General features: G+C 64.1%; 3 protein-coding genes across 3 annotated transcripts; 2 read left to right on the forward strand and 1 right to left on the reverse strand.

The window, feature by feature from the left end:
* The first annotated feature begins 251 nt into the window (after window positions 1-251).
* Window positions 252-2,977, forward strand: LOC119156882 (intestinal-type alkaline phosphatase-like). The gene is made up of 9 exons (XM_037407286.1): window positions 252-396; window positions 580-942; window positions 1,042-1,214; window positions 1,288-1,422; window positions 1,502-1,571; window positions 1,687-1,825; window positions 1,919-2,127; window positions 2,270-2,386; window positions 2,592-2,977. The coding sequence occupies exons 1-9, from the start codon at window positions 252-254 to the stop codon at window positions 2,876-2,878; spliced, it is 1,638 nt and encodes a 545-aa protein (XP_037263183.1). The 3' UTR covers window positions 2,879-2,977.
* A 182-nt stretch (window positions 2,978-3,159) lies between these two features.
* LOC119157007 (intestinal-type alkaline phosphatase-like) lies at window positions 3,160-7,157 on the forward strand. Its single transcript, XM_037407498.1, has 11 exons — window positions 3,160-3,743; window positions 4,303-4,419; window positions 4,527-4,642; window positions 4,889-5,063; window positions 5,217-5,389; window positions 5,478-5,612; window positions 5,702-5,774; window positions 5,860-5,994; window positions 6,113-6,304; window positions 6,443-6,553; window positions 6,642-7,157. Exons 1-11 carry the CDS (start codon window positions 3,671-3,673, stop codon window positions 6,902-6,904), a joined length of 1,563 nt encoding a protein of 520 aa, XP_037263395.1. The 5' UTR covers window positions 3,160-3,670; the 3' UTR covers window positions 6,905-7,157.
* A 101-nt stretch (window positions 7,158-7,258) lies between these two features.
* Window positions 7,259-15,861, reverse strand: ECEL1 (endothelin converting enzyme like 1). The gene is made up of 17 exons (XM_037407143.1): window positions 14,999-15,861; window positions 13,207-13,275; window positions 12,937-13,047; window positions 12,368-12,460; window positions 11,994-12,118; window positions 11,368-11,590; window positions 11,119-11,217; window positions 10,948-11,022; window positions 10,356-10,459; window positions 10,075-10,133; window positions 9,864-9,915; window positions 9,608-9,675; window positions 9,395-9,519; window positions 9,059-9,124; window positions 8,734-8,829; window positions 8,120-8,196; window positions 7,259-7,906 (listed from the first exon to the last, which is right to left on the reverse strand). The coding sequence occupies exons 1-17, from the start codon at window positions 15,740-15,742 to the stop codon at window positions 7,807-7,809; spliced, it is 2,286 nt and encodes a 761-aa protein (XP_037263040.1). The 5' UTR covers window positions 15,743-15,861; the 3' UTR covers window positions 7,259-7,806.
* Window positions 15,862-21,592: the final 5,731 nt, after the last annotated feature.

The following is a 21,592-nucleotide window of genomic DNA, read 5'->3' on the forward strand; positions in this document are numbered from 1 at the left end:
AGCCGCACCAGCTGCAGTTGGCTGGACTTGCTGCGGGGGGCTGAGGCACGGGCACCTCGTCCCCTCTGCTGAGAGGCACGAGGAACTTCCCCGGCAAACCGTGCCTCAGTTTCCCCCTCTGCAGATGGGCTCTGGGCAAGGCCAAGGGCTGCCAGAGACTGGGCTGATCCCCAAAGGGCTCCTGGCCCCGCCGAGGCCCCCATGGAGGGGCTCACAGCAGCTGAAATCACCTTGGGTGGAGATGCCCACCCATGCCCCCAGCTCTGCTTTCACCTCCAGATACTGAGAAGACCCCGGGCTACTGGAACGAAGGGGCCAGGAGGAGGCTGGAGTCAGCCCTGGCATTGCAGCCGGCAGCACGGCCGGCCAAAAACATCATCCTCTTCATGGGTGACGGTGAGTCCCCAGGGTCCCAGCCAGGCTCCGGCAGCTCCACAGCAGCCAGGGGACGTGGCTGCTGGGAAGGTGGGGCTGGTGCAGGTCCCCTCCTCCCTGGCCAGCCCCGGGTAATTCCTGGGGAGCACAGGACCGTCCCTGGTCCCGGCCCCTTGCCACCCCGTGGCTCTGCCGTGCCCGCAGGCATGGGGCTGCCCACCATGTCGGCAGCTCGGATCTACAAGGGGCAGCTGGCCGGTGGCTCGGGCGAGGAGAGCATCTTGGCCATGGAGACCTTTCCCCACGTGGCGCTGGCCAAGGTGAGTGGGGCAGTGCCGGGGGCTGGCCCTGCTGGCCCTGCCCGAAACCCACTGGCCCCTGCTTGCCTCCAGACCTACACCATCGACCGGCAGGTGCCCGACAGCGCTGGCACGGGCACAGCCTACCTCTGCGGGGTGAAGACCAATGCCAAGACGCTGGGGCTGAGTGGGGCGGCTGTCTATGGCAAATGCCGCACCGCCTTTGGCAATGAGGTGGACTCCATCCTGCATCGGGCCAGGCTAGCGGGTACGGGGCAGCAGGCAACCCTGTCGGAGAGCCTGGCATGGCCATCCTGTGCCGTGCAGGGCTGGAGGGGGTCCCTGTAAACCCTTGCCCGCACCGCAGGCAAGTCGGTGGGCATCGTGACAACCACGCGGGTGCAGCACGCGTCCCCTGGGGCAGCCTATGCCCACTCGGCCAGCCGGAGCTGGTACGCCGACGCCGACATGCCCAAGGAGGCGTTGCGGGATGGCTGCAAGGACATCGCCTATCAGCTGGTGCACAACACGGATATCAACGTGAGCTGGGGAGCGGGCGTGGGAGGGAGGGGACGTGGGGAGCACTGGGAGGGTCTGCTGAGCTCCCCAGCAGGTGATCCTGGGTGGCGGGAGGATGTACATGACCCCCAAGCGGACCCCAGACCCTGAGTACCCGGAGGACCCGGCTCAGAATGGTACCAGGAAGGATGGCCTCAACTTGATTGCGGAATGGCTGAGCGCCAAGCAGGTACTGCGCTGGGGCGGAGGGGATGTGGCGCCAGGCAGGGCGCACGTACCCTTGGCACCGGCTTTGTTCTCGCTGGCAGGGTGCCCGCTACGTCTGGGACAAGAAGGGCCTGGATGCGGTCGAGGAGGACTCTGTGAGCCACCTGATGGGTAAGAGCATCATTGCCTACACAACCAGCGACGCGTCCTCCTCCTCCCTACTGTGGGGGCGCTGGCCAGGGCACGAAGCAGCACTGACATGGACCCCCCCACCCCACTCCCCAAGGCCTTTTTGAGCCCAAGGACATGAAGTATGAGCTGAACCGCAACACCTCCACAGACCCCTCCATCGTGGAGATGACAGAGAAGGCCATCCGCATCCTGCGCAGGAACCCCAATGGCTTCTTCCTTTTCGTGGAAGATGAGTAGCCCCAGCAGGGCAGCGTGGCTGGGGCTGGGGTGGGATGTGGGTCCTGGGAGCAGGCGGGCATCCCAGGAGACCAGGGAAAGGGTGACAGTCATGTTCCGCATGCAGGTGGCAGGATCGACCACGGCCACCACAGCGGCAGGGCCAAGCAGGCGCTGATGGAGGCTGTCATGCTGGACCGGGCAGTGGCACGGGCTGGTGAGCTTACCTCCCCCTCCGACACCTTGACCATCGTGACAGCCGATCACTCCCATGTCTTCACCTTTGGGGGCAACACGCTGCGTGGCACCTCCATCTTTGGTGGGTCTCAGGCAGGGGCAGTGAGCATCCCTGTTCCCACCTCCCCCTTTTGTTCCCACCGGAGGCTGAGCTGGCCCAGGTGGGGAGCTGGGGAGTGGTACCTGGCTGGGACAGGGGTTGACAATGTCTTTCCCTGTGCCAGGGCTGGCCCCCAAGAAAGCCAAGGACAAGAGAGCCTACACCAGCATCCTCTATGGCAACGGTCCTGGCTACAGCATCCGTGATGGGGGCCGCCCAGCTGCCAGCCTCCCCACTGCAGGTAGGAGTCAGCTGGGGATGGGATGGGGGCACGGGGTGGTGGGGGCAGCAGCCCACGGGCATGGCCACTGGGGCTGCACAGGGTCCTGGTACCACTGCATGGCTGGGCAGGAATCACCCTGACCCCAGGTGATGGGAGCTGCCCCCCATCCCTACAAGCAGGGCACCCTGCTGCCCCCCACCCCATTTCTCCTGCCCCCCTGCAGAGGACAAGGACTACAGGCAGCAGGCAGCCGTGCCTCTGGAGGTGGAGACCCACAGCGGGGAGGACGTGGTGGTGCTGGCCCAGGGCCCCATGGCCCACCTCTTCCACGGGGTGCAGGAGCAGCACTATATCGCCCATGCCATGGCGTACGCTGCCTGCCTCGAGCCCTATGCTGCTGAGCCCGGGTGCAGGGCAGCCCGCAGGGCCTCCCACGGCACCCAGTGCTCCCCACACCCCCTGCTCGCCCTCCTGGCCCTCTGCCTGGCTGCCCACATGGTGGGGGGCTGAGAGCCCCTGGACAAGCCCAACTTCAACCTGGGCTGCCCAGCCCCAACGAGTGACCCACAGACACCCCATCGAGGGTCTTGGCAGCCAGGTCCCTGCTGTGGCCAGGATCAAGGGATGCAATAAAACACAGGTTGTTCAACTCCATCTGCTGTGCGAGGGTTTGCAGCGACAGTTGCCTTCTAAGTGCTGCCAGTGCCTCAGTTTCCCCAAGTGGTCAAGGCTTCTACTTCCCCACCCCCCCCACCCCCCAGGACCAGTGTTGGAGTAAAGGAGGTGATGAAATGAGGGTGAGGGGAGCCACCCCCTCCCCAGCTTTGCCAGGCTGGGGCACAGTACACCAGCATCGGTACCAGCAAGGGCTGAGAAAAGAGCAGAGTTTTAGTCCTATCTGCGGATTTATTGCTCGAGGAAGTGCTGGGCAGAGAGCAGGGCTGCTCGGTGACCCCAGGTGCTCCTGAACCCCCCATCCTCCCAGGTCGGATGCTCAGTGCTGCCTGTGTCACCCCCAGCACAGCCCTGCCTGGCACTGCAGCACTGTAGCTGGGGCAGGCAATGATGCTTGCCGGCCACTGGCCATCCTCTTGCCCCTGCATCGATTTGCACCCCAAGTCTGTCCCCCAGCAGCAATAAGGTGGTGTGCCAAGGAGGTGCCAGCAGCCAGTCCCATGGCCTTTGTGCCAGCTGACAAACCCCTCCACACACCCTGCAAGGGCTGATCTTGGTCCAAAGTCCCTTCCCAGATCTACTAGAGTTGCAGTCACTGCCAGCGGTGTTGGGCTACCAGATCTCACCATGAAACTCCTGGCACCCCTCGCCCTGTGCCTGGGCCTCTGGGCAGGGATCAGCACTACTGCCGCCATCCCAGGTGGGAACAAGGATAGGGATGGGTGTCCGGCTGGCTGCAGTGGGTGCCTGGGGAAGCGGGGCACCTGGCAGGGCACCAGCCCCACCAGCCTGGCTGGCCACAGGGCACGGCTGGGGAGGGGAGAAGGGGCTGCCCAGGATTAATGGTGGTTACCTTTGCTTTTCTGGGGTCTTTGAGCCAGTTTTCCCCTGTGAGGTCAGGTTCCTGCTTGTTTATGTGCTGGGAGTGTCTGGGAGAAGTGCCCACTCCACCCACCACCATGGCCCCATCCTACCTGCCAGATCACTCCCCAGTGTGTCTGGTTTTGCTGCCTCTCTCCTTCCCTGCCCCAGGGCCCTTGGGACGGGCAGTGGGTGCAAGCCCACATGGTCTCCTCCGGCCTCAAACAGCACCCTGACCCTCTCAGTCTGTGTTAGAGGAGGCCCCAGCGTGGGGATGCCCAGGGAGTAAATAACCCTGGGATGTGGGTACCCCAGGGATGTGGGTACCCCAGGGATATGGGTGCCCCAGCGGTGCAGGTGCTGGTGAGCTGGGACTGATGGGTGCTGCCCTGTCCCAGAGGAGGAGGAGAAGCCATCCTTTTGGAACAAGCAGGCAGCTGCAGCCATCGAAGCCTCCTTCAAGATCCAGCCCAGGATAAGCCAAGCCAAAAACCTCATCCTCTTCCTTGGGGATGGTGAGTCCTGCTGGCACTCCTGGTGGGCAAGCTGGGTGCCCTGTGGAGTGGGATGCAGGGAGGCCACCTGGTGCAGAGAGTGACCAGGACACTCCCTCCTCAACCAGGATTCGGGATCCCCACCATCACGGCCACCCGCATCCTAAAGGGGCAGGAGCAGGGGAACCTGGGCCCCGAGACCCCCCTCGCCCTGGATGCTTTCCCCTACGTGGCTCTCTCCAAGGTAAATACCCCACCACACTGTGCATGGGGGCAGGGTGACGCTGGGCATGGGGCCACAGTGATGCCCATGGGGCTGCTGGCACAAAAGCACCCCAGGGATGCACGTATGGGATGCATAAGATCCCTGCCCATCCCGCTCTTGTCCTCAGGTGGGTGAACATGCATGGCAAGGGGTGCTGGGGAGGCATCCTGCTGGGTGCTTCTGCCAACTGCCCCCTGTTCTGAGCCTGGTGTGTGTCCTCAACAGACGTACAATGTGGACCGGCAGGTCCCTGACAGCGCGGGGACAGCCACAGCCTACCTCTGCGGGGTGAAGGGCAACTACAAGACGGTGGGACTGAGCGCAGCCGCCCGCCACTTGCAGTGCAACACCACTGCAGGCAACGAGGTGATCTCAGTGCTGGAGCGAGCTCGCAAAGCCGGTAACGGGGCGTGCAGGGCTAGGGGGGAACCCACGGGGACAAGGGGTGTCATGCCAGGGCTGCTCCTCTTCCCCCTCCCTGAGCATCCCAGGGCTTGGCGGTGGGGGACCCCGTGTTGCCCTTCATAGGGCCTGACTGGGGGGGTGGTGGCAGGGAAGGCAGTGGGCATTGTGACAACAACACGGGTGCAGCATGCGTCGCCCTCGGGGACCTATGCCCACGTGGTGGACCGCAACTGGTACGCGGATGCCAGCATGCCCATGGAAGCCCGCAAACAGGGCTGCGAGGACATCGCCTGGCAGTTGGTCCACAACGTTGACATCAATGTGAGCATCCACATGTGGGAGAGGGGGAGCAGGGCCAGCCCCCCTGCTCGCACTCCCACTAACACTGCACCCATTTCATCCCCTCCAGGTGATCCTGGGGGGCGGTCGGAAATACATGACCCCTGTGGGGACACCGGACCCTGAGTATCCCATCTACAGGAGCCAGAATGGGATACGTGAGGATGGGAATAACCTCATCAACATGTGGCTGGAGGCACGGCCGGTGGGTGACGTGGTGGGGACAGTCCTCTGCCCACCACCCCCAAGCACAGATCCAGGCATCCACTAACCCCCTGTGGGAATTGCGTACAGGGTGCCCGCTACGTCTGGAACAGGACAGGGCTGCTGGCTGCTGCTGCTGACCCCAGTGTGAACTATTTGATGGGTAACAAATGTTCCATGCACCAGGACCCAGCAGCCACTGGGATGCATGCAGACATTGAGACTGTCCCCAACGTGTCCCCTCCCAGGTCTCTTTGAACCCGCAGACATGAAGTACAGCCTGGTGCGTGACACCACCCTGGACCCATCGCTCACTGAGATGATGGAAGCAGCCATCACCATCCTGAGCAGGAACCCCAATGGCTTCTACCTCTTCGTGGAAGATAAGTCAGGCCCAGTGCCTCTGGGGCAGGCGAGGGGGGGGTCCCACATCCTGGGGTGTGGGTAAGAGGTGGGGGTGCTGCCATCGGTCCCCAGCCCACTGTGGGCACCTGTCTGCAGGCGGCAGGATTGACCACGGCCACCACGATGGTACAGCCCATAAGGCACTGACAGAGGCGGTGGAGTTTGACCGGGCCATTGAGCGGGCAAACGCCCTGACAGACGAGGCGCAGACACTCACCGTCGTCACCGCTGACCACTCACATGTCTTCTCCTTTGGTGGCTACACCCTGCGTGGCTCCTCCATCTTCGGTAGGGCTCTGCCCAGCCACCAAGACTGGGGCATGGTCTTGTGCTGGGCACTGCTGGCTCCAGGGCACCCTGGCTGCGGCCGGAGGGGTGATATGGGAGTTTCTTGGCTGATCCCCCCTTCGTCACCCCCTCCCCCAGGTCTGGCCCCAAGCAAAGCCAGTGACGAGAAGAACTACACATCCATCCTCTACGGGAATGGGCCAGGCTACCCAGGCACCAGCCGGACTGATGTGGATGAGGACACAGCTGGTGAGGGCACAGGGACCGTGGCCAGGTGGTGGGACAGGGTTCAGGACCACCGCGCTGCTGCCCTCACCCCTTTCTTCCCCCTCCCCAGCGCGGTACGACTACTTGCAGCAGGCAGCCGTGCTCCTCAGCTCAGAGACCCATGGTGGTGAAGACGTGGCCATCCTGGCCAAAGGCCCCATGGCCCACCTCTTCCACGGGGTGCAGGAGCAGACCTACGTGGCCCACGTCATGGCCTACGCCGCCTGCCTCGAGCCCTACACTGCCTGCCGCCAGCGGGGCTCTGCCCCCAGCACCCGTGCCACCCCCCTGGCCATGCTCCTGCCCACCCTCCTCCTGCCCCTCTTCCACTGATCCCGCGGCCCCAGGGCACCCCACAGCACTGCCGGACGCAGGGGATCCTGCTCCCCGTGGCTGCGGCACGCGCGGGCGGGTGGCAGCTTTTTGGAGCATCTCTGGTCTGGATGCGGCAGCCATAAGGCACCACATCCCAGGCACGGGGTGGGCCAGTGCCACTCACACAGGGCACTCGGTGATTAATAAAGGTGGGGTGTGACACTGGTGGGACAGGCGTGTCGTGCGACGGGTGGGTGCTGTCCACTGCTGCCCATCCCCCAGCCACAGCCCCTTGCACCCACCCAGCATATCCAGTGCTTTATTGACCAGAAACATCAGCGAAAAATACAGTGGGCGCCCGTGTCCCTGCGCTGCCCGGGCAGGCTGGCATCGCCCAGCCCCAAGCTCTGCCCACTGCGCCCCACGGCCGGCAGAGCTGCTGCGGGGACAGGATGGGGCTGGCATGGGGGATGCTGGGGAGGGCACCAGGCACGGGGAGTCTTTTGGTGTGGGGCAGCCCCACAGTCTCTGGTTCACTGTCCCTGCCCCAGCCGGTGCTGGGCTGGGGGAAGGATTTGAGGTGGGTGGATGGAAGACGGGGTGGACGAGCGCCTGGGTGTGCCCTGGTTCCTCCGTGGGGACTCAGGGCCCTCCAGTGCACTGGGCAGTGGATAGGAAGGAGATGGGCAGGAGGCTGATTGCCTCTGGGCATGAGCTCATGCCCACCCCGTGTCTCCCCACTGTCTCCACCCCTCTGGTGTTGCCAGTCTTTGGGGGGATGACCCCCTGTGTCACCTGGGGGTGCCCCTTTTACCTGGAGAGTAGGAAGGGGAGATGGGGGAGGTGGGGAGCAGGCACAGGGTGGGAGTCAGGCAGGGATGGGGATGGGGTGTGCCAGCCTGCTGCAGGGAGAAACGGCCTCACCACACCGAGCACTTGTGCACCGGGTTCATGGGCGAGTTCTTGGGGCAGTGGAAAACCCGTCCAAACTCCTCAAACTGTGAGACGCTGCCTAGGACCCTGCCAGGAAAGAGAAGGGGGCAACTCAGAGCTGGGCACCCCCTGTCCCCCCCACCTCTGTCACGCACACCACTTGGGGCACCTGCCTACCCCAGCAGCACCCCATCCCCTGCCCCAGGCATATCCACCCAAAACCTGCTGGTGCCAGCACCCCAAAGGGTGCCCACCCCACTTTGCATGGCACCACCAGCCGTGGGGAAGGTCAGGCGATACCTGTAGTGCTCTGGGGCGTGCTTGTCCGTCAGCACCTGCAGGTAGATGGACTGGGATCTCCGCTTGATGCACCAGTTCTGCAGGGGAGAAAGGTTCCCGTGGGTGAGCTGGATGGAGCACTGCAGCTGCCAGGGTCCATGGGGTCCTGGCACCCCCTGGGGCACAACAGCCATTCTGGCTGCTGGGGGATTAGGGCAGCGATGCTGTTATTGTAGGTCCCCTGCGAGCCTGTGTATGTGGTACAGATGGGTTGGGAGAGCATGGAGGCATATTTGTTGTTGTAGGGTCTCCTGGGGTTGTGAGCTGCTTGGCTGTAGGGTCTCCTAGAAGTTTGGAGTCATGTGCGTTTGTTACTGTGGGTTCTCTGGAGGTGATAGGGGGGACACGTTTGTTATTGTAGGGTCCCCAGGAGCAGCAGGGCAGCACAGAGTGCTCCTTGCAGGGCTGAGCCCTCTACCCTGAGCCCAGGACCTGCTGATCAGCTGAGCCCAGCTCCTGGCCATAGGCACCAGGTCCCCCAGGGCAATAACTCCTTCCCTTTGGGCCACCTGCCTCACACCGGGTAACCCCCCCCGCCCCAGCATGTGACACATGTGGGGAGGGCAGGGGCTTACCTGGGCAAAGGCAATGAAGAAGAGCTGGTCGTGTGTGTATTTCAGTTGGTGCAGGGGGTGCTCGGGGCCATGCTCTCGCACCCATTTCTGGTAGGCCTGGAGAACAAGGGGTGCCCTCAGCATGGCCTGGGAATCCCCCTAAACCTGCCCCAACCCTCCCCCCCAAACTCCTCAGAAACCAGCAAGCAGGATCATGCCCACTCCCTGCTGCAGGGAGCAAGATGGGGCTGGGGGAGTGTCTCCTGCCCACTCAGTGGGGATGGCATCAGCAGCCACCCTATGGTCCTGCCAGAGCGATGACACGCCAGGGTGGGTGGACACTTACGTAGTAGGCGAGTTTGAGCCCCCCCATGTCAGCAATGTTCTCCCCCAGCGTGTGTTTGCCATTCACCTGCCAAGAGAGGAGAGACCCCAAGATGGGGTGAGCAGAAATGTCCTCCCCAGCCAGGCACCCCCCCGTCCTCACCCTGGCACCGAGGCTCTGCCTCAGTTGCCCCCACCCATTTCCCAGCTGAGGTGTGATGAGTTGTTGGGTCTCGGTGCTGGGCAGGGCAGAGCCATGCTCTCCTGCAGGTACCCAGCCCCAGCGACGGAGCGGCGGGGACCCCCCCCATAGGGCAGCATGTGCCGGGGCATTGCCCGGTGGGCGAGGGGGTCTCACCCGCTGGTTGTAGACAGTGAAGTTGTCGTAGAGGTTGACGATACACTGTGCCTTCTTCAGGAACTTGCTGTATGACCGCTCTGTCCACCAGTGCACCAGGTTCCCGTGCCGGTCGTACTGTCCCCCTGCCGAGGCAACCACCACCACCAGTAGTCCCAAGGGACCCCAGCCCACCCACTTCCCACCCTGGTATGAGGTGGGGGGGTCACTCACCCCAGTCGTCGTAGCCATGGGTCAGCTCATGCCCGATAATGGTGCCGATCCCACCATAGTTCAGCGACCTGTTGGGCAGGGAGCAGAGGTGCGAGGGTGGAGATCTTGGTGCTGGCAGGGATGGTGGTGACCCCAGGACCTGACACCCCCATACTCTTCCCTGGCACCCCCCAGCCATACCCCTGTCCCCAGCCACATACCCCAGCCCCAGCCCCTGCCCTGGCTCCCCCCGGCCATGCCCCAGCCCCACACTCACTGCGGGAACTGGGGGTCGTAGAGGGTGGGCTGCAGGATGCCAGCAGGGAACACTGGGGACACAGGAGAGCATTGCTGTTGGGGGGGCACCCTGCCCTGTACCCACCCACAGCATTACCTGGTGCCAGGGGACCCTGCGCTGTGCCCCCCACCCCAGGCCCTCCTCACACCCCCCACCCCAGGCCGAGCCGGGGGGCTGGGCAATGCCTCACCCATCTGGTTCTTGTTGGGCAGGTAGTAGGCGTTCAGCGCCTGGGGAGGCAGCAGCCACCTGCAGGGAGAGACAGCGGTGCCAGGCTGCGGGGGCACTGGGGGGGGGCACGGAAATGTCACCCCCTTGAACAGCTAGGGGAGAGGGGGACATTCCTGGCTTTCCCGGTGCCCTCCCGCCTACACCCTGTGGGGTGCAACCAGGCATGGGGACAGCGGGCATTGGTGGGGCCATGCTCTGCCCTCCATGCCCCCTCTCCCCCTAGGGCATGGGGATACCCACGCAGACTTGTCCACCTCCTGCCGGATCTTCTTCACCGAGAGCCTGATGCTGAAGGCAATGCTGTTGAGGATGTTCTTGAAGTAGGTTTTCTCATCCACCTCAAACTGGGAGGGCACGGCCACATCAGAACGTATGCCAGCCCCAAAAGCCAGCCCTAAGAGCGCAGGGAGCAGGGCTGGGGTGCCCTCCCAGCCCCGTGAGCCGTGGGGACAGAGGCTGTGGGGTTGTGGCTGTGGGCTGGATGTGACAAAAGCGTGTAATGTCCCAAGCTGTGTGCCCACATTGTCAGCTGCATCTCCATCACCTCCGTGGGGTCTCTGGGCCATGTGGGCACCCCCAGCCCTTGCTGAGGATGGGGCTGAACTCTGGTGGGTGCAATGTAGGGAAGGAGATGTCATTCCCGACCCCGGGGATGGTACGGCACTGCCCAGATGGCTGTGACCATGCAAGCGCTGGGCACAAGCTACCAGGAGGTGGCTTGTTTTGTGGTGGCTTCCCCCCATTCTGGTCTCTGCAGACCCTGAAGCAAATGTGGGGACCATCTGCCCCTCCAGGTGCCCATGCCCCCACCTGGTCCTGGGCCACCCCTTGCCTCATACTCCTTGTCAATGGCCTCCGGCTTCAGCAGGAAATCAGGGTACCCAATCATCACCATCATGTATCGAAGCTGCAGGCAAAGTAAGCGGTGGGGTCAGGCCCCCATCCTGTGTGCCCTCAGGCCATGGCAGGGGCAAGGGCCAGCATCCACACTGGGGGCCGCTACCTTGGCCCTGGCCGCTCTCCGTGTCTCCTCATCCATCCAGTCCAGCTCATCCAGGCGCTGGTCCAGTATGTATTTGATGTCCTCCACCAGCTGCTGCACCTGTGGTGGGTCACCGTGGGTGCTGGCATGACATCCTCACCACCCGTCACCCCACCAGACAGCCCTCGGTGGGGTGCTTGGTGGCACTAGGCATCTGGGCAAGGTAGCGGGAGGAACAGTGGCTTCGTGCCCACAGGCAGCATCACCTACCTTGGCTTTGCTGGCGGAGGAGAAGTGCTCCTCGACAAAGAGGGCACCCAGGGCCATGCCGAAGTGCTTGTTGGCCTGGCTCAGGCAGATCTTGCCCAGCTCGAGCTGCTTCTCGTTGCCTTCCATCTCCTTGGAGAGCTCGTGGATGGCATCACGGAAGGGAGTGGAGAGGTGCTCACTCAGCACCACCACAATGCGCCACAGCATGTAGTTATGAAGGATCCTGGTGTCGGGGGGCAAGATCAGGTCCCCTCCCTGGGCATGTCCCCAGGCACACAGGGAGAGTGGGGAGCGTGCACTAGGGTGGGGACACCCCTGCTCAGGGACCAGGCACGGGGGCACGGGGACACGGGGACAGGCTGGCATTGTGTCCCTCCCTGCTGTGTGATGAGTCTGGTGACCTCTAGCTTGGGGGGTGGCCAGGCATGACCAGGGTGCTGTGGGGCTCGCATCTGTCCCTTCACCTAGGAAATTTCTGAGGTCCCTGTGCCCAGCCTGGCCTCCCCAGGATGGGGATGATGGGAAGGGGGAGACCAGCCACAGATGCCCTGTGCCCACCCCCATTACCAACCCCCTGCCAGGCTGGGGAAGGTGCTGGGGGCACAGGGGGTGCCATCCCCCCTCACCTGCCGGGCGTCACACGGATGAGGTCGGACACCTTGTACATATAGTCAGTGGCCAGCAGCACCACCTCCTCCTCCTCTGAGAAGTTGTCATGGAAGATGCGGTCCAGCAAGCGCTTCCACTTGAGCTGCCAGGGCAGGTACCATCAGGGGGGCACAGGGACCCCCTCTCCATGCCAACCTGGAAGGAAGCCCCTCCAAGCTTTCCAGCCTCCCACCACCCCTTCCCACCCAGGAAAGTGCAGAGTGGAGTCATCACCTTCAAGTGGACTTACCCAGTGGGGAAGCAAGGGCATGGAGCAGGGGGACAGGGACAAGCGTGGGGCACAGGGAGATGGGGGACATGGTGTGGCAGGCTGGGCATCAGGGGTACTCACCGTGGGGGTGATGCGCTGCAGCTCTCCCAGGGTCACTTTGTGGTACATGCTGCTGACATCCCTCCGCATATCATCGTACTCAGACACTGTGATCTACGCGGGGCGAGCACAGCTGTCACCATCCTGCTGCCCACCTTGGGGGTGGCAGAGGGATGGGGCACACCTCCAGGGCAAGAGGGACTACTGACCCCGACCCTACCCACTGGAGCCCTGAGGGGGGTCATAGGGTCCCGAAGAGCTTGACACGGAGCCCTCAAGGGCCTGGGGTGGGCTCACAAGGACTGGACATGGCAATCCCCAAGGGCTGGAGTGGTTGTCCCGAAGGCTGTGACTGGGGGTTGTCAAGATGTTGGAGCTGGGATTTCTGAGGATCTACCACATGGTCCTCAAGGGGCTGGGATCCCCAAGGACCAGGCGTGAAGATCCCCGAGGGCTGGGAGGGGAAGTTCCCAAGGGGATTGGGATGAGGTCCCTTAGGACCAGGCATGAAGGTCCCCAAAGATCTGCCACTAAGGTGCCAAAGAGCTGGGCAAGGGCACCCCAAAGCCCAGGGTGGGCATCCCCCTCACATTGGCGAGGTGCTGCTCCAGCTGCAGGATCTCCTGGGCTTTCTGCTCCACGTGCTCAGCCCCCAGAAGGGTGAGCAGCCGCTCCATGAACACCCGGTAGGCAGCCAGGATCTGTGCCGAGGGAAAGGATGCTGAGTGCCGCTCCACACTGCCTTGCGGGCACCCCAGCCCCTGGCACTGCTGGCAGTGGGGTGGCATCTGTCTGCCACCCCACGCTGGGTGCTGGTCTCTCTCCTGGTATCCCCATAGCATCAGTGTGCCCCCCCTCACCTTCTCACTCTCTTCATCCTGCCCCAGGTAGAGGGTCCGTTCTGGCAGAGTCAGGCCATCCTGGTCAATCTAGGGGGGAGAGATGGGGGCAGTGGGTGATCAGAGGAAGGGGGGGCTGTGCTGAGCAAGGCACCCCTCACCTTCCCCCATATTGCGGGGAGCCCCTGGTGCCCCGGGAGCCATGCAGTGGCAGTGTGGTGGGTCAGCCCCGGGCACGGACAGGTCCTGTGCCTCAGTTTCCCTCCTGCTAGAGGATATTGGAGCTGCAGCAGGCAGCTGCAGGGATGAGCCACTCTGCATGAGCACCCCCACCCTTCGCACACACTCTCCCTGCTGTCCTGGAGCTGCAGCCACAGCCTCTAACACATCACACACCTGAACATGCTTGCACATACGTGTATGCACACATACATCTGTAGCTCACCCCTCACGATGCACACCTAGGCATGCTCCCCCCACACACACCCTCTAGTTTACCCCCCAGCCCCCCATGCACACACGCACACACACCCCCTTCCCTTGTCTCTCTGGCTCGCCCCCCGTGTCCCACCCCACCAGTCCCCCCTCCACGCGCACAGCTGCACCCTCACAGGCACCCCCAGCCCTTCTGCACCCCCTCCCCTATCACCCCCCCCCCCTTGGTTTCCCACAAAAGCAAAGCCACTCGTACAGCCCACCCCCCGCCCCCTCCCCACCCCCCGGCCCGCCGCCCACCCTCACCCCTCCCAGCCCTCGCCCCCATCTCCCCCCGCCCCCCGCGGCCCGCCCCGCGCACACCTGCGCCCCCGCCCCGCGCCCGGCCCCGTGACACACGCTCCCTCTAGCGCACACACGGGCGGCCCGCAGCGCGGCCCCTCCGCCCCGGCCCCGCGCACCCCTCGGTCCCACCCCACACCCCCCGCCCCAGCCCCTACACCCCCCTCCCCACCCCCACCTCTCACAGGGATCTCGGCGGCTCATCCCCACGGCTGTCCCGCCCACGGTGCTTCTGCAGTCCCCAGCGTGCCACCCCCCATGCCCACGTCCCCCCCCGCCAGCCCCCCATGGCCCTGCTGTGCCCACCCCCATGTTCCCTCCGTGCTCACCACCGCGCTCCCCACCATGCCATCGCTGTGCCTCTGCTGCTGTGCCACCACCATGGCCCTCTATGCCCATCACCGTGCCCACCATGGCATCCCCGCTGTGCCATTGCTGTGCCCCCACCGTGCCCACCACCACACTCCTGCACCCACCAAGGGTGCTTGAGGCTTGGGCACTCAGACGAAGCCCACCCATGCCCTGGTAGCACCACAGGGTGAGGGACATGGGCTGGCAGGGGTGGGGAAGGCCAATAAAGCCACGGGCAAACTGGCACCCTGGCCCAGAGCTGCGCAGCTGGCAGGCGTCATCCTGTCACCACCCAGGGTTTGCCCCCAGTGTACAGATGGCAGCCAGAATGCCAAGGTGAGGGGCTTGGCTGCCAGCACTCTGGAGACCCTAGTGCCCTGCTGGACTGTCCCCAGCTCCCAGGTGGGCAGCACTGCCTCACTCAGTATGTCCCCGTGTCCCCAGCCCTGTCCTGGAGATGCCACCCTCACCCAGGGCCGGCTGACAGAGGGGTCCAATGCTGGGGAGACAGAGGGGTCCCAGGGACGGGGGCTGTCCCCAGCCCTGCCGCCTGCTGCAGCCAAGCAAGTCACACACCAGGCAGGCACCTGGTGCCACCACAGTGAGGACAGTGGCACCAGGTGGGTGTCCCGAGTGCAGGCGGGTGGCTGGGGTGGGGGCAGCCCCAGGGGCAGGGTGCCCTCACCCGGATGATGTAGCGGGAGGTGTTCCTCTCATCCAGGCTGACGGTGAGGGAGAAGAGCACGGCAGCACTGTAGACCCCCTGCGTCTTGTAGAGCAGCTCGTTGATGTCCCTGCGGCCTTGGGGGGCATCCCAGCCACCACACTCCCTGATGACCTCCAGCATGGGCCGTGGGCCCAGTCGGTCAATCTCAGCTCGGTCCAGGCATGAGCGGAAAAACTCCTTGACCTTCCTCTCGGCCGAGGCGGGGGCTCGGCGCCGCACGGGGCGGCTCAGCAGCGCCCGCAGCTTGGCCTCGTTCTGCTCGGCAATGGCCCCGATGGTGCCGTACACCAGCTTGTCCTCGGGGATGCCGTGTCGCCGGAGCCAGCCACCACAGGCAAAGGAGTAGAAGTCCTGGCAGGGGTCGATGGTGGCATCCATGTTGGCGCTGAGGAAGCGGGATGCCCGCAGGAAGGCCTTCTTCTCCTGGCACCCCTCCAGGCAGTAGCTGTCCCCTTCAGCCGCCAGGTACTTGAGGACCAACATGCATGTCAAGATGACGCAGAGCCCCGCAGCAAACACCAGCCCTGAAAGCAGACAGACCTCCCGGCGGCTCCAGCGTGGCAGCCCCCCACGGCGTTTCTTGGCTCCGGTGCCCAGCTGGAGGGCGAAGCCGTTGGGCAGGGTGCCGCTCTGGTACTTGCTCACATACTTCACCTCCTGAAACTCGTCGTAGTGGGCTGTCAATGAGTAGGTCTTCTCCATGGCTGGGGCTCCCGGCAGGCAGCACGGGAGTTAGGGGCTCAAGGTAGGCGGGGGGCAGGCTCAGACACCCTACGATTCATACTGGAGCTGTGCCTGCTGCGGGGAGGTGGTGGAGAGTGCCCGGGTGAGTCAGGAAGCTCCTGGAAAAGGCAGAGGAGGTGGTTGAGGGGGGTTTTGGGAGGAGCAAGGAGTAGCGGGGGGGGGGTTGCTTATTGCTGTCATCACCACCTGCATCACCATCCCTGCCTGTGTGCCCCACTGGTGTCACTGGGACTGGCCCCTGTGCCACCAGTGACCTTGCTGACAGCTCTACCCCATGGCTGTCCCCTCTGCCAGCCCTTCTGGTGACAGGGCAGGGTCTTGCCTGCATGATGCCAGGTGGGTTTCAGCCCCTGGCACACCTCCATCCCTCACACCCACCCCACAGGCACCCAGTGCACCACTGAGAGCACCCACATTGGGTGGGTGTCCGGGGTGGTCCAGCAAGCCCATTCTCACACCATTCCATGACGGCCCTTCCTGGTCTTGGGGGGGGGGGGGCGGGGCGGGGGGGGGGAGCACGGGGCTGCTAGTCCCTCTGGGTGGGGTATGGAGGGGGGTGAGTAGCTTGGGGAAGAGGGGCTTTGGGGAGATTTATCGTGGGGGAAGGCATTGGGTTGGGGTGTTGTGGGTTGGATCGGGTTGTGGCCCTGCGTCAGGGTGCATCACGTTGCGCTGTGGCGTTGCATTGCATTGTGTTGGGTTGGGTCGTAGTGCGCCGTGTTGCATTGCGTTGTGTCAAATTGTGGTGCAGCATGTGATGTGTGCACAAAGTTAATTCCATTCGGGGGGGGGGGGGGAAGTCCTGGACCCCATGGACATCTCACAGCATTTCCCCACCACCACCACCATCCACCCAACCCCTTTCTGCTGTCTGGTGCCTGATGGGCAGGGGTGTCTTGCAGGGGTGTCTGGCAGGTGTGCCATGCCAAGGAGGAGGGGGTCTACCCATGGGGAAAGGAAGGTGGGGGCAGAGATGGGGTGGGGGGCTTCAAAAGAGGACTCCAAGCCTTTCTTGGTGCAGAAGAGCATCCAGATTTGCAGGTGGGGGAGGACAGTCTGGGGACAAAGAGCCATTTGGGAGGTGGTCGGTATCCCCGTGGCAGGGCCCCCCAAGCCCCGCAGCCCCCACTCCCTCTGCAACTTGGGCAAAGTTGTGCCCCGGTACGGCAGCCCGGCGGTGCCCGTGCCGGGGAGCTGCCGGTGCTGGAAAGTTTGCGGGGCTGGCAGTGGGCGCTGCACGGCTCGGGGAGGGGAGAGAGGGCATGGGGGGGCGGGGGGGAGGGCGGGGGGCGGGGGGGCTGCCCAGGATGCTCGGTCGATGCTACTCGGGATGCAGCCCACGATGCTGGGGGGATGCTTGGGGGTGCCCGAGGACGCTGCTCAGGATTCACGGGGGATGCTACCCGGGATGCTCGGAGGATGCTGCCCAGGATGCTCGGGGAGGTGCTTGCCAGGATGCTCGGGAGGTGCTCGCCGGGATGATGCCTGTGGTGCTCGGGGGTTGCTCGAGGGTTGCTCGGGGGGATGCTCGAGGTTTGCTCGAGGGATGCTCGGGAAGTGCTCCGCGGGGTAATGCCCGGGATATTCGGGGGATGCTCGCGGGGTGCTCTCCGGCAGGCTCGGGGAGTGCTCCCCGGGCTGCTCGCGGGGTGCTCACCACCAGGTACTCGGGGGGTGCTCAGGGGATTTTCCCCGGGTTGCTGCCCGGGATGCCCGCGAGTGCTCGGGGGGTGGCTCACCGCTTGCTCACCGGGACACTTGGGGGATGCTCCCGGGATGGTCGGGGGACGCTGCCCGGGATGGTCGGGGATGCTGCCCGGGATGCTCGGGGGGGTGCTCGGGGGTGCTCACCGGCTTGTTGGGGGATGTCAGCAGGCTGCCCGGGGCTGCTGGCGGGTCGGCCCGGCGCTGCCCGTCCGGCTGCGCGCCCCGCGCTCCGCTCCGCGCCCCGCGCCGCGGCTGGCGGAGCGGCGGGGCCGGAGGGAGGCAGCGGGGCGGGGAGGGGGTGGTGTCTCCAGCCCTGCTCTCCCGCAGGCCAGGCTCCATTAACGAGATTATTATGCAAATGGAGCAGCCCCGTGCCACCCGCCAGCCTTACCTCATCCCCGCCGGCGGGGAGGCAGGGCAGGGTGGTCCCCGGGCCCCCTACCCCGGGGGGCTGGCGCAGGGCTGGCAGTGCCACTCCGCCTGGCATCCCCCGTCCGGGGACCCTGCTGCCACCCCCCGGCAGGCCGGCACACAGGAGGGGAACGGGTGGGCACGGCTGGCGGCCCGTGGCAGGAGCATCCCGGCGGCTCGGTACCCCGCGCCGTGCCCGGGCACCCTGGGGGGCCCGTCCCGTCCTGCCAGGGTGGTTGCCAGGGGAAAGGGCTGTGGGTGGGCAGGAGATGGATCTCGGGAGGCTCCGGGTGAGAAGGTGGGCATGGGGGTGGCACGGGGTGGCATGGGGTGGGGGCCATGCACTCACGCACACACACACACACACACACACACACGCGAAGGTCCGGGAATATTAAACTGCATTGCAGATAAATCCCCAACATAAATATCATGAGCGCTCTGCCACGGGGGGGCCCAGCAAGGAGATTTATATCCCAGCAATTCCCACCGCCCACAGTGGCCCCCTGCAGTGGCCACATACCCTGGCCCTGCACAGCCACCCTGCCTGCCATGTTCGGGGGTGCCCTACCACCCTCACCCCCCTCTGTTCTGCACAGCCCTGAGTGCTCGGGGGGGGGGGGGGTCCTGCATCTTCCTGGGTGCTGGGGTGGAAGCCCCAGGCAGCCCATACTGGGTGCTGCGCCACACATGGCATGGGGACCCTGCTTGGCACAGGACAGGTGTCTCAGCTGGCGTGGGACCCACTGTCTTGTCCCATGGGCTGGCCCCAGGCACAGCTCTCATGGCCTGGGGCAGCTGAGGCTGTGCTGTCCTGTACTGGGGTGCTGGGCACAGCCCGGGCAAGGTGCCTACTGCAGCACCAAGACATACAACATCACACACACAGGCAGTGGCACACGATGTACCTCCCATGTACACCAACATGGACCAGTGCAGACACACATGCTGTGCCTCACACACACACACACACACACAAACATGCACTGCCGGCCAGCTCCCGTTACAGGCACATGTACCCTGGCACAGTCACGCATGCTCACACACCCACACACGTGTTGCAGCAGAGGTTTCCTGGGGCACATGCCAGGGCAGAGGGTCTCCATCAATCCCATCGGAGAGACGACCTCCACTTGGACACCCCAACCAGCCAGGTACTACCAACCTTAGCGGGGTGCAAGGGCACCTGGACACAGGCTGCTTCGTGGCTGGGCATGGAGTGCCCAGCTGTGCTGCTCACCCGAGGTGGGGGGGGATGGGGGGCTGGCTGGAGGGTGGGAGCACAGGGCTGGGTGCCACACACCGGCCTCCCCCTTGCCTGCACTTACCTGGTCCCATGACCCGCTTGGCACCTTGGTGGGATTATGATGGGTGCACATGGGAGGGGGGGGCTGGCATTATTAACAGCCCTGGGTATTGCTCCAACAGAGCTGTAAAAATTAAAGGCGTGTGGATATAAAATAATGGATAAATCTAAGCCGGCCGCAGAGCGCTGCAGCGTCCCACGGGAGTTGGCATCTTGAGAAGCTGGGGTACGGCAGGTGCAGGATGGGCACCTGCATGTAGATGTGGGGTGTCAGGCAGTGCCTGCACCTGCTTCCAAGTGCCAGCTCCCCCCTAAAAATCTCCACTGAGTGCCCCAAGACGACGTGTGGACAGTGCCAACCTGCGGAGCTGGCACTGCAAGGCAAGAAGCTGCTCCTGAAGCTGGGGTGGAAGGAAAAGAGGTTGTGCCTTTACAGACAGGGCAGGGGGCACAGGGCACTTACTCTGGGATGCCCAGGGGACACAGGGCACTTAGTCTGCCCAGCCCATGCACACCCAGCAGGCAGGATCTGTGCCAATACACACAGGGATCACCAGGTTGGTGTGACCCCAGGGTCCTGCCCATCCTGCAGCCCATGGCTGTGACCCCGAGCAGTGCCCAGGGCAGCTGCCCACCTCGCCAGCCCCACTCTGCCCTGCTCATCTCACGGGCCACCCCACCAGCATCCTCATTTTCCCCGAGATTAGCCACGGCGCGGGAGCCTCTGCACACCGCCAGCAGGTGACAAATAAGATTTTTCCACTCTCCCGAGCACCCGGCATGGGTCTGTCATTGAAAATGCAAAGCAGCACCATGTCAACCTCCGCCGCCTGCCTTCCCCTCTGTCAGTCCCTCAGTGCCAAGCATCCAGCCATCTGAACACCCTCATCATCACTACTGGACCCCCCCACACACACACGCTGCTCTCCCTTGCCGGTGCCAGGGTGCTGGTCATGGTGCCCTCAATACCCCGTGGAGCAGGTTCCCAGGGTGGGGGGTGGGGGGCAGTTCTTAGAAGGGTGCTAGTTTGGTGGTGTCATTCTGGGTGGGCAGCATTACCTTGCAGTGTCCTTTGGGTGCATCTGGCTGGCACCCGTAGGACAGCGGGGCAGTGGGGTGCACAGGGGCCCCCGCAATGCTGGGTATGTGCACCCCAACAGGGTCTGCCTGCCTCCAGGGCGGGTGCCAGGCTCTGGGGTGGGCACACGGCAGGCTCACCCCCCGCGGTAGGGGGTGAAGGATTGTCCCTCGTAGGAAACACTTGGCCCAAGATGTGCCTATTAGGGTGGGCATCACCCCACAAACCCCACCCCAAGGGACGCCATCCCTAGAACCCGAGGGTAGGGAAGAATGGGAATGCTCCACTCCACAGCTGAGCACATCTACCCAGTACCCACAACCCTCACCCATGGACCCAACCCTCCCAAACCCCTCAGTCCCCCCAAACCCCTCAGTCCTCCCCCCCAGCTCCAACACTGGCATCTCGTTATCCACCATGCCCCGAGCCTGGAGCCAGGCACCTCCCCAGCAGCCCCCGGCCCCACTCCCCCCGCCGCCGCTGCGTCTCCACTCCGCTATTGTCAGAGGGTTGCCTCTGCCTCTGTCTGCGAAATTAATTCGGAGGTGGAGAGGGAGAATTATGTAAAGTGTGGTTATTCTGGAGCGGCGGGGGAAGCGCGGCTGATGGCAAAGTGCCTTTTTGTGTGTTTAATATGCATTTTTTTTCCAGCGGTGCATTTTCAGGCGGGTAATTTGCTGTCTTTTCAGACCCCGATCAGTATCATTTCTCTGGCAATGACAGCTTTTATTTGCACTGAAATGAATGCTGCGAAATTTCCAAGAAATAGCCAAGGCCCCGTTGGCTGCCCACCCCCGCAGGGCCAGGCCACAGGCACCCACTGGCGCCTGCCCCATGCAGCCCCCCGGCCAGCCCCAGCCCATGGCCCCACTCAGCAGCAGCGCCCAGGGGTGCTGGGCACAGGCGTGTGCCAGTTTGCATACCCCGTGTTCATAGGTGTGTGCGCTCCCCCCACCCACTGAGCCCTGTGTGCACTTCAGTGCATCGCACCTAGGGGTGGGTATAGATAGACCCCAACGCACGCGCACATATAGACACCCCTTGTGCGCATACACACACACCCAGCACAGCACCCCCATTCTGTGCAAGCGTGCTCACACACACGCACACATTTCTAGTACCCCTCCCACTTGGTATCCCCCCAGACCGCAGCACAGCACCCCTGACTCAGGGCCCCCAGCCACCAGGAGGGTTCAGGGGTCCCTCATGCATCCCTCTCTCCCCAGCACAGCATAGCCCATGGGGAAACTGAGGCACAGAGAGGGCAGGCACAGGTGAGTGCTTTCCTGGCAGCCTGTCGCCTTCC

This window comes from Falco rusticolus, chromosome 13 (genome assembly GCF_015220075.1).
Source record: "Falco rusticolus isolate bFalRus1 chromosome 13, bFalRus1.pri, whole genome shotgun sequence".
Classification (NCBI taxonomy): Eukaryota; Metazoa; Chordata; class Aves; order Falconiformes; family Falconidae; genus Falco; species Falco rusticolus.

Coding starts and splice junctions, on each gene's coding strand:
- LOC119156882 (XM_037407286.1), top strand. CDS start 252: ATGCCCCCAGCTCTGCTTTCACCTCCAGATACTGAGAAGACCCCGGGC. Junction 2,128..2,269: donor GCGTGGCACCTCCATCTTTG/GTGGGTCTCAGG, acceptor TCCCTGTGCCAG/GGCTGGCCCCCAAGAAAGCC. Junction 2,387..2,591: donor TGCCAGCCTCCCCACTGCAG/GTAGGAGTCAGC, acceptor GCCCCCCTGCAG/AGGACAAGGACTACAGGCAG.
- LOC119157007 (XM_037407498.1), top strand. CDS start 3,671: ATGAAACTCCTGGCACCCCTCGCCCTGTGCCTGGGCCTCTGGGCAGGG. Junction 5,613..5,701: donor TGTGGCTGGAGGCACGGCCG/GTGGGTGACGTG, acceptor AATTGCGTACAG/GGTGCCCGCTACGTCTGGAA. Junction 6,305..6,442: donor GCGTGGCTCCTCCATCTTCG/GTAGGGCTCTGC, acceptor CCCCTCCCCCAG/GTCTGGCCCCAAGCAAAGCC.
- ECEL1 (XM_037407143.1), bottom strand. CDS start 15,742: ATGGAGAAGACCTACTCATTGACAGCCCACTACGACGAGTTTCAGGAG. Junction 9,916..10,074: donor GCCCAACAAGAACCAGATGG/GTGAGGCATTGC, acceptor CTGTGTCCCCAG/TGTTCCCTGCTGGCATCCTG. Junction 8,197..8,733: donor TCTTCATTGCCTTTGCCCAG/GTAAGCCCCTGC, acceptor TCTCCCCTGCAG/AACTGGTGCATCAAGCGGAG.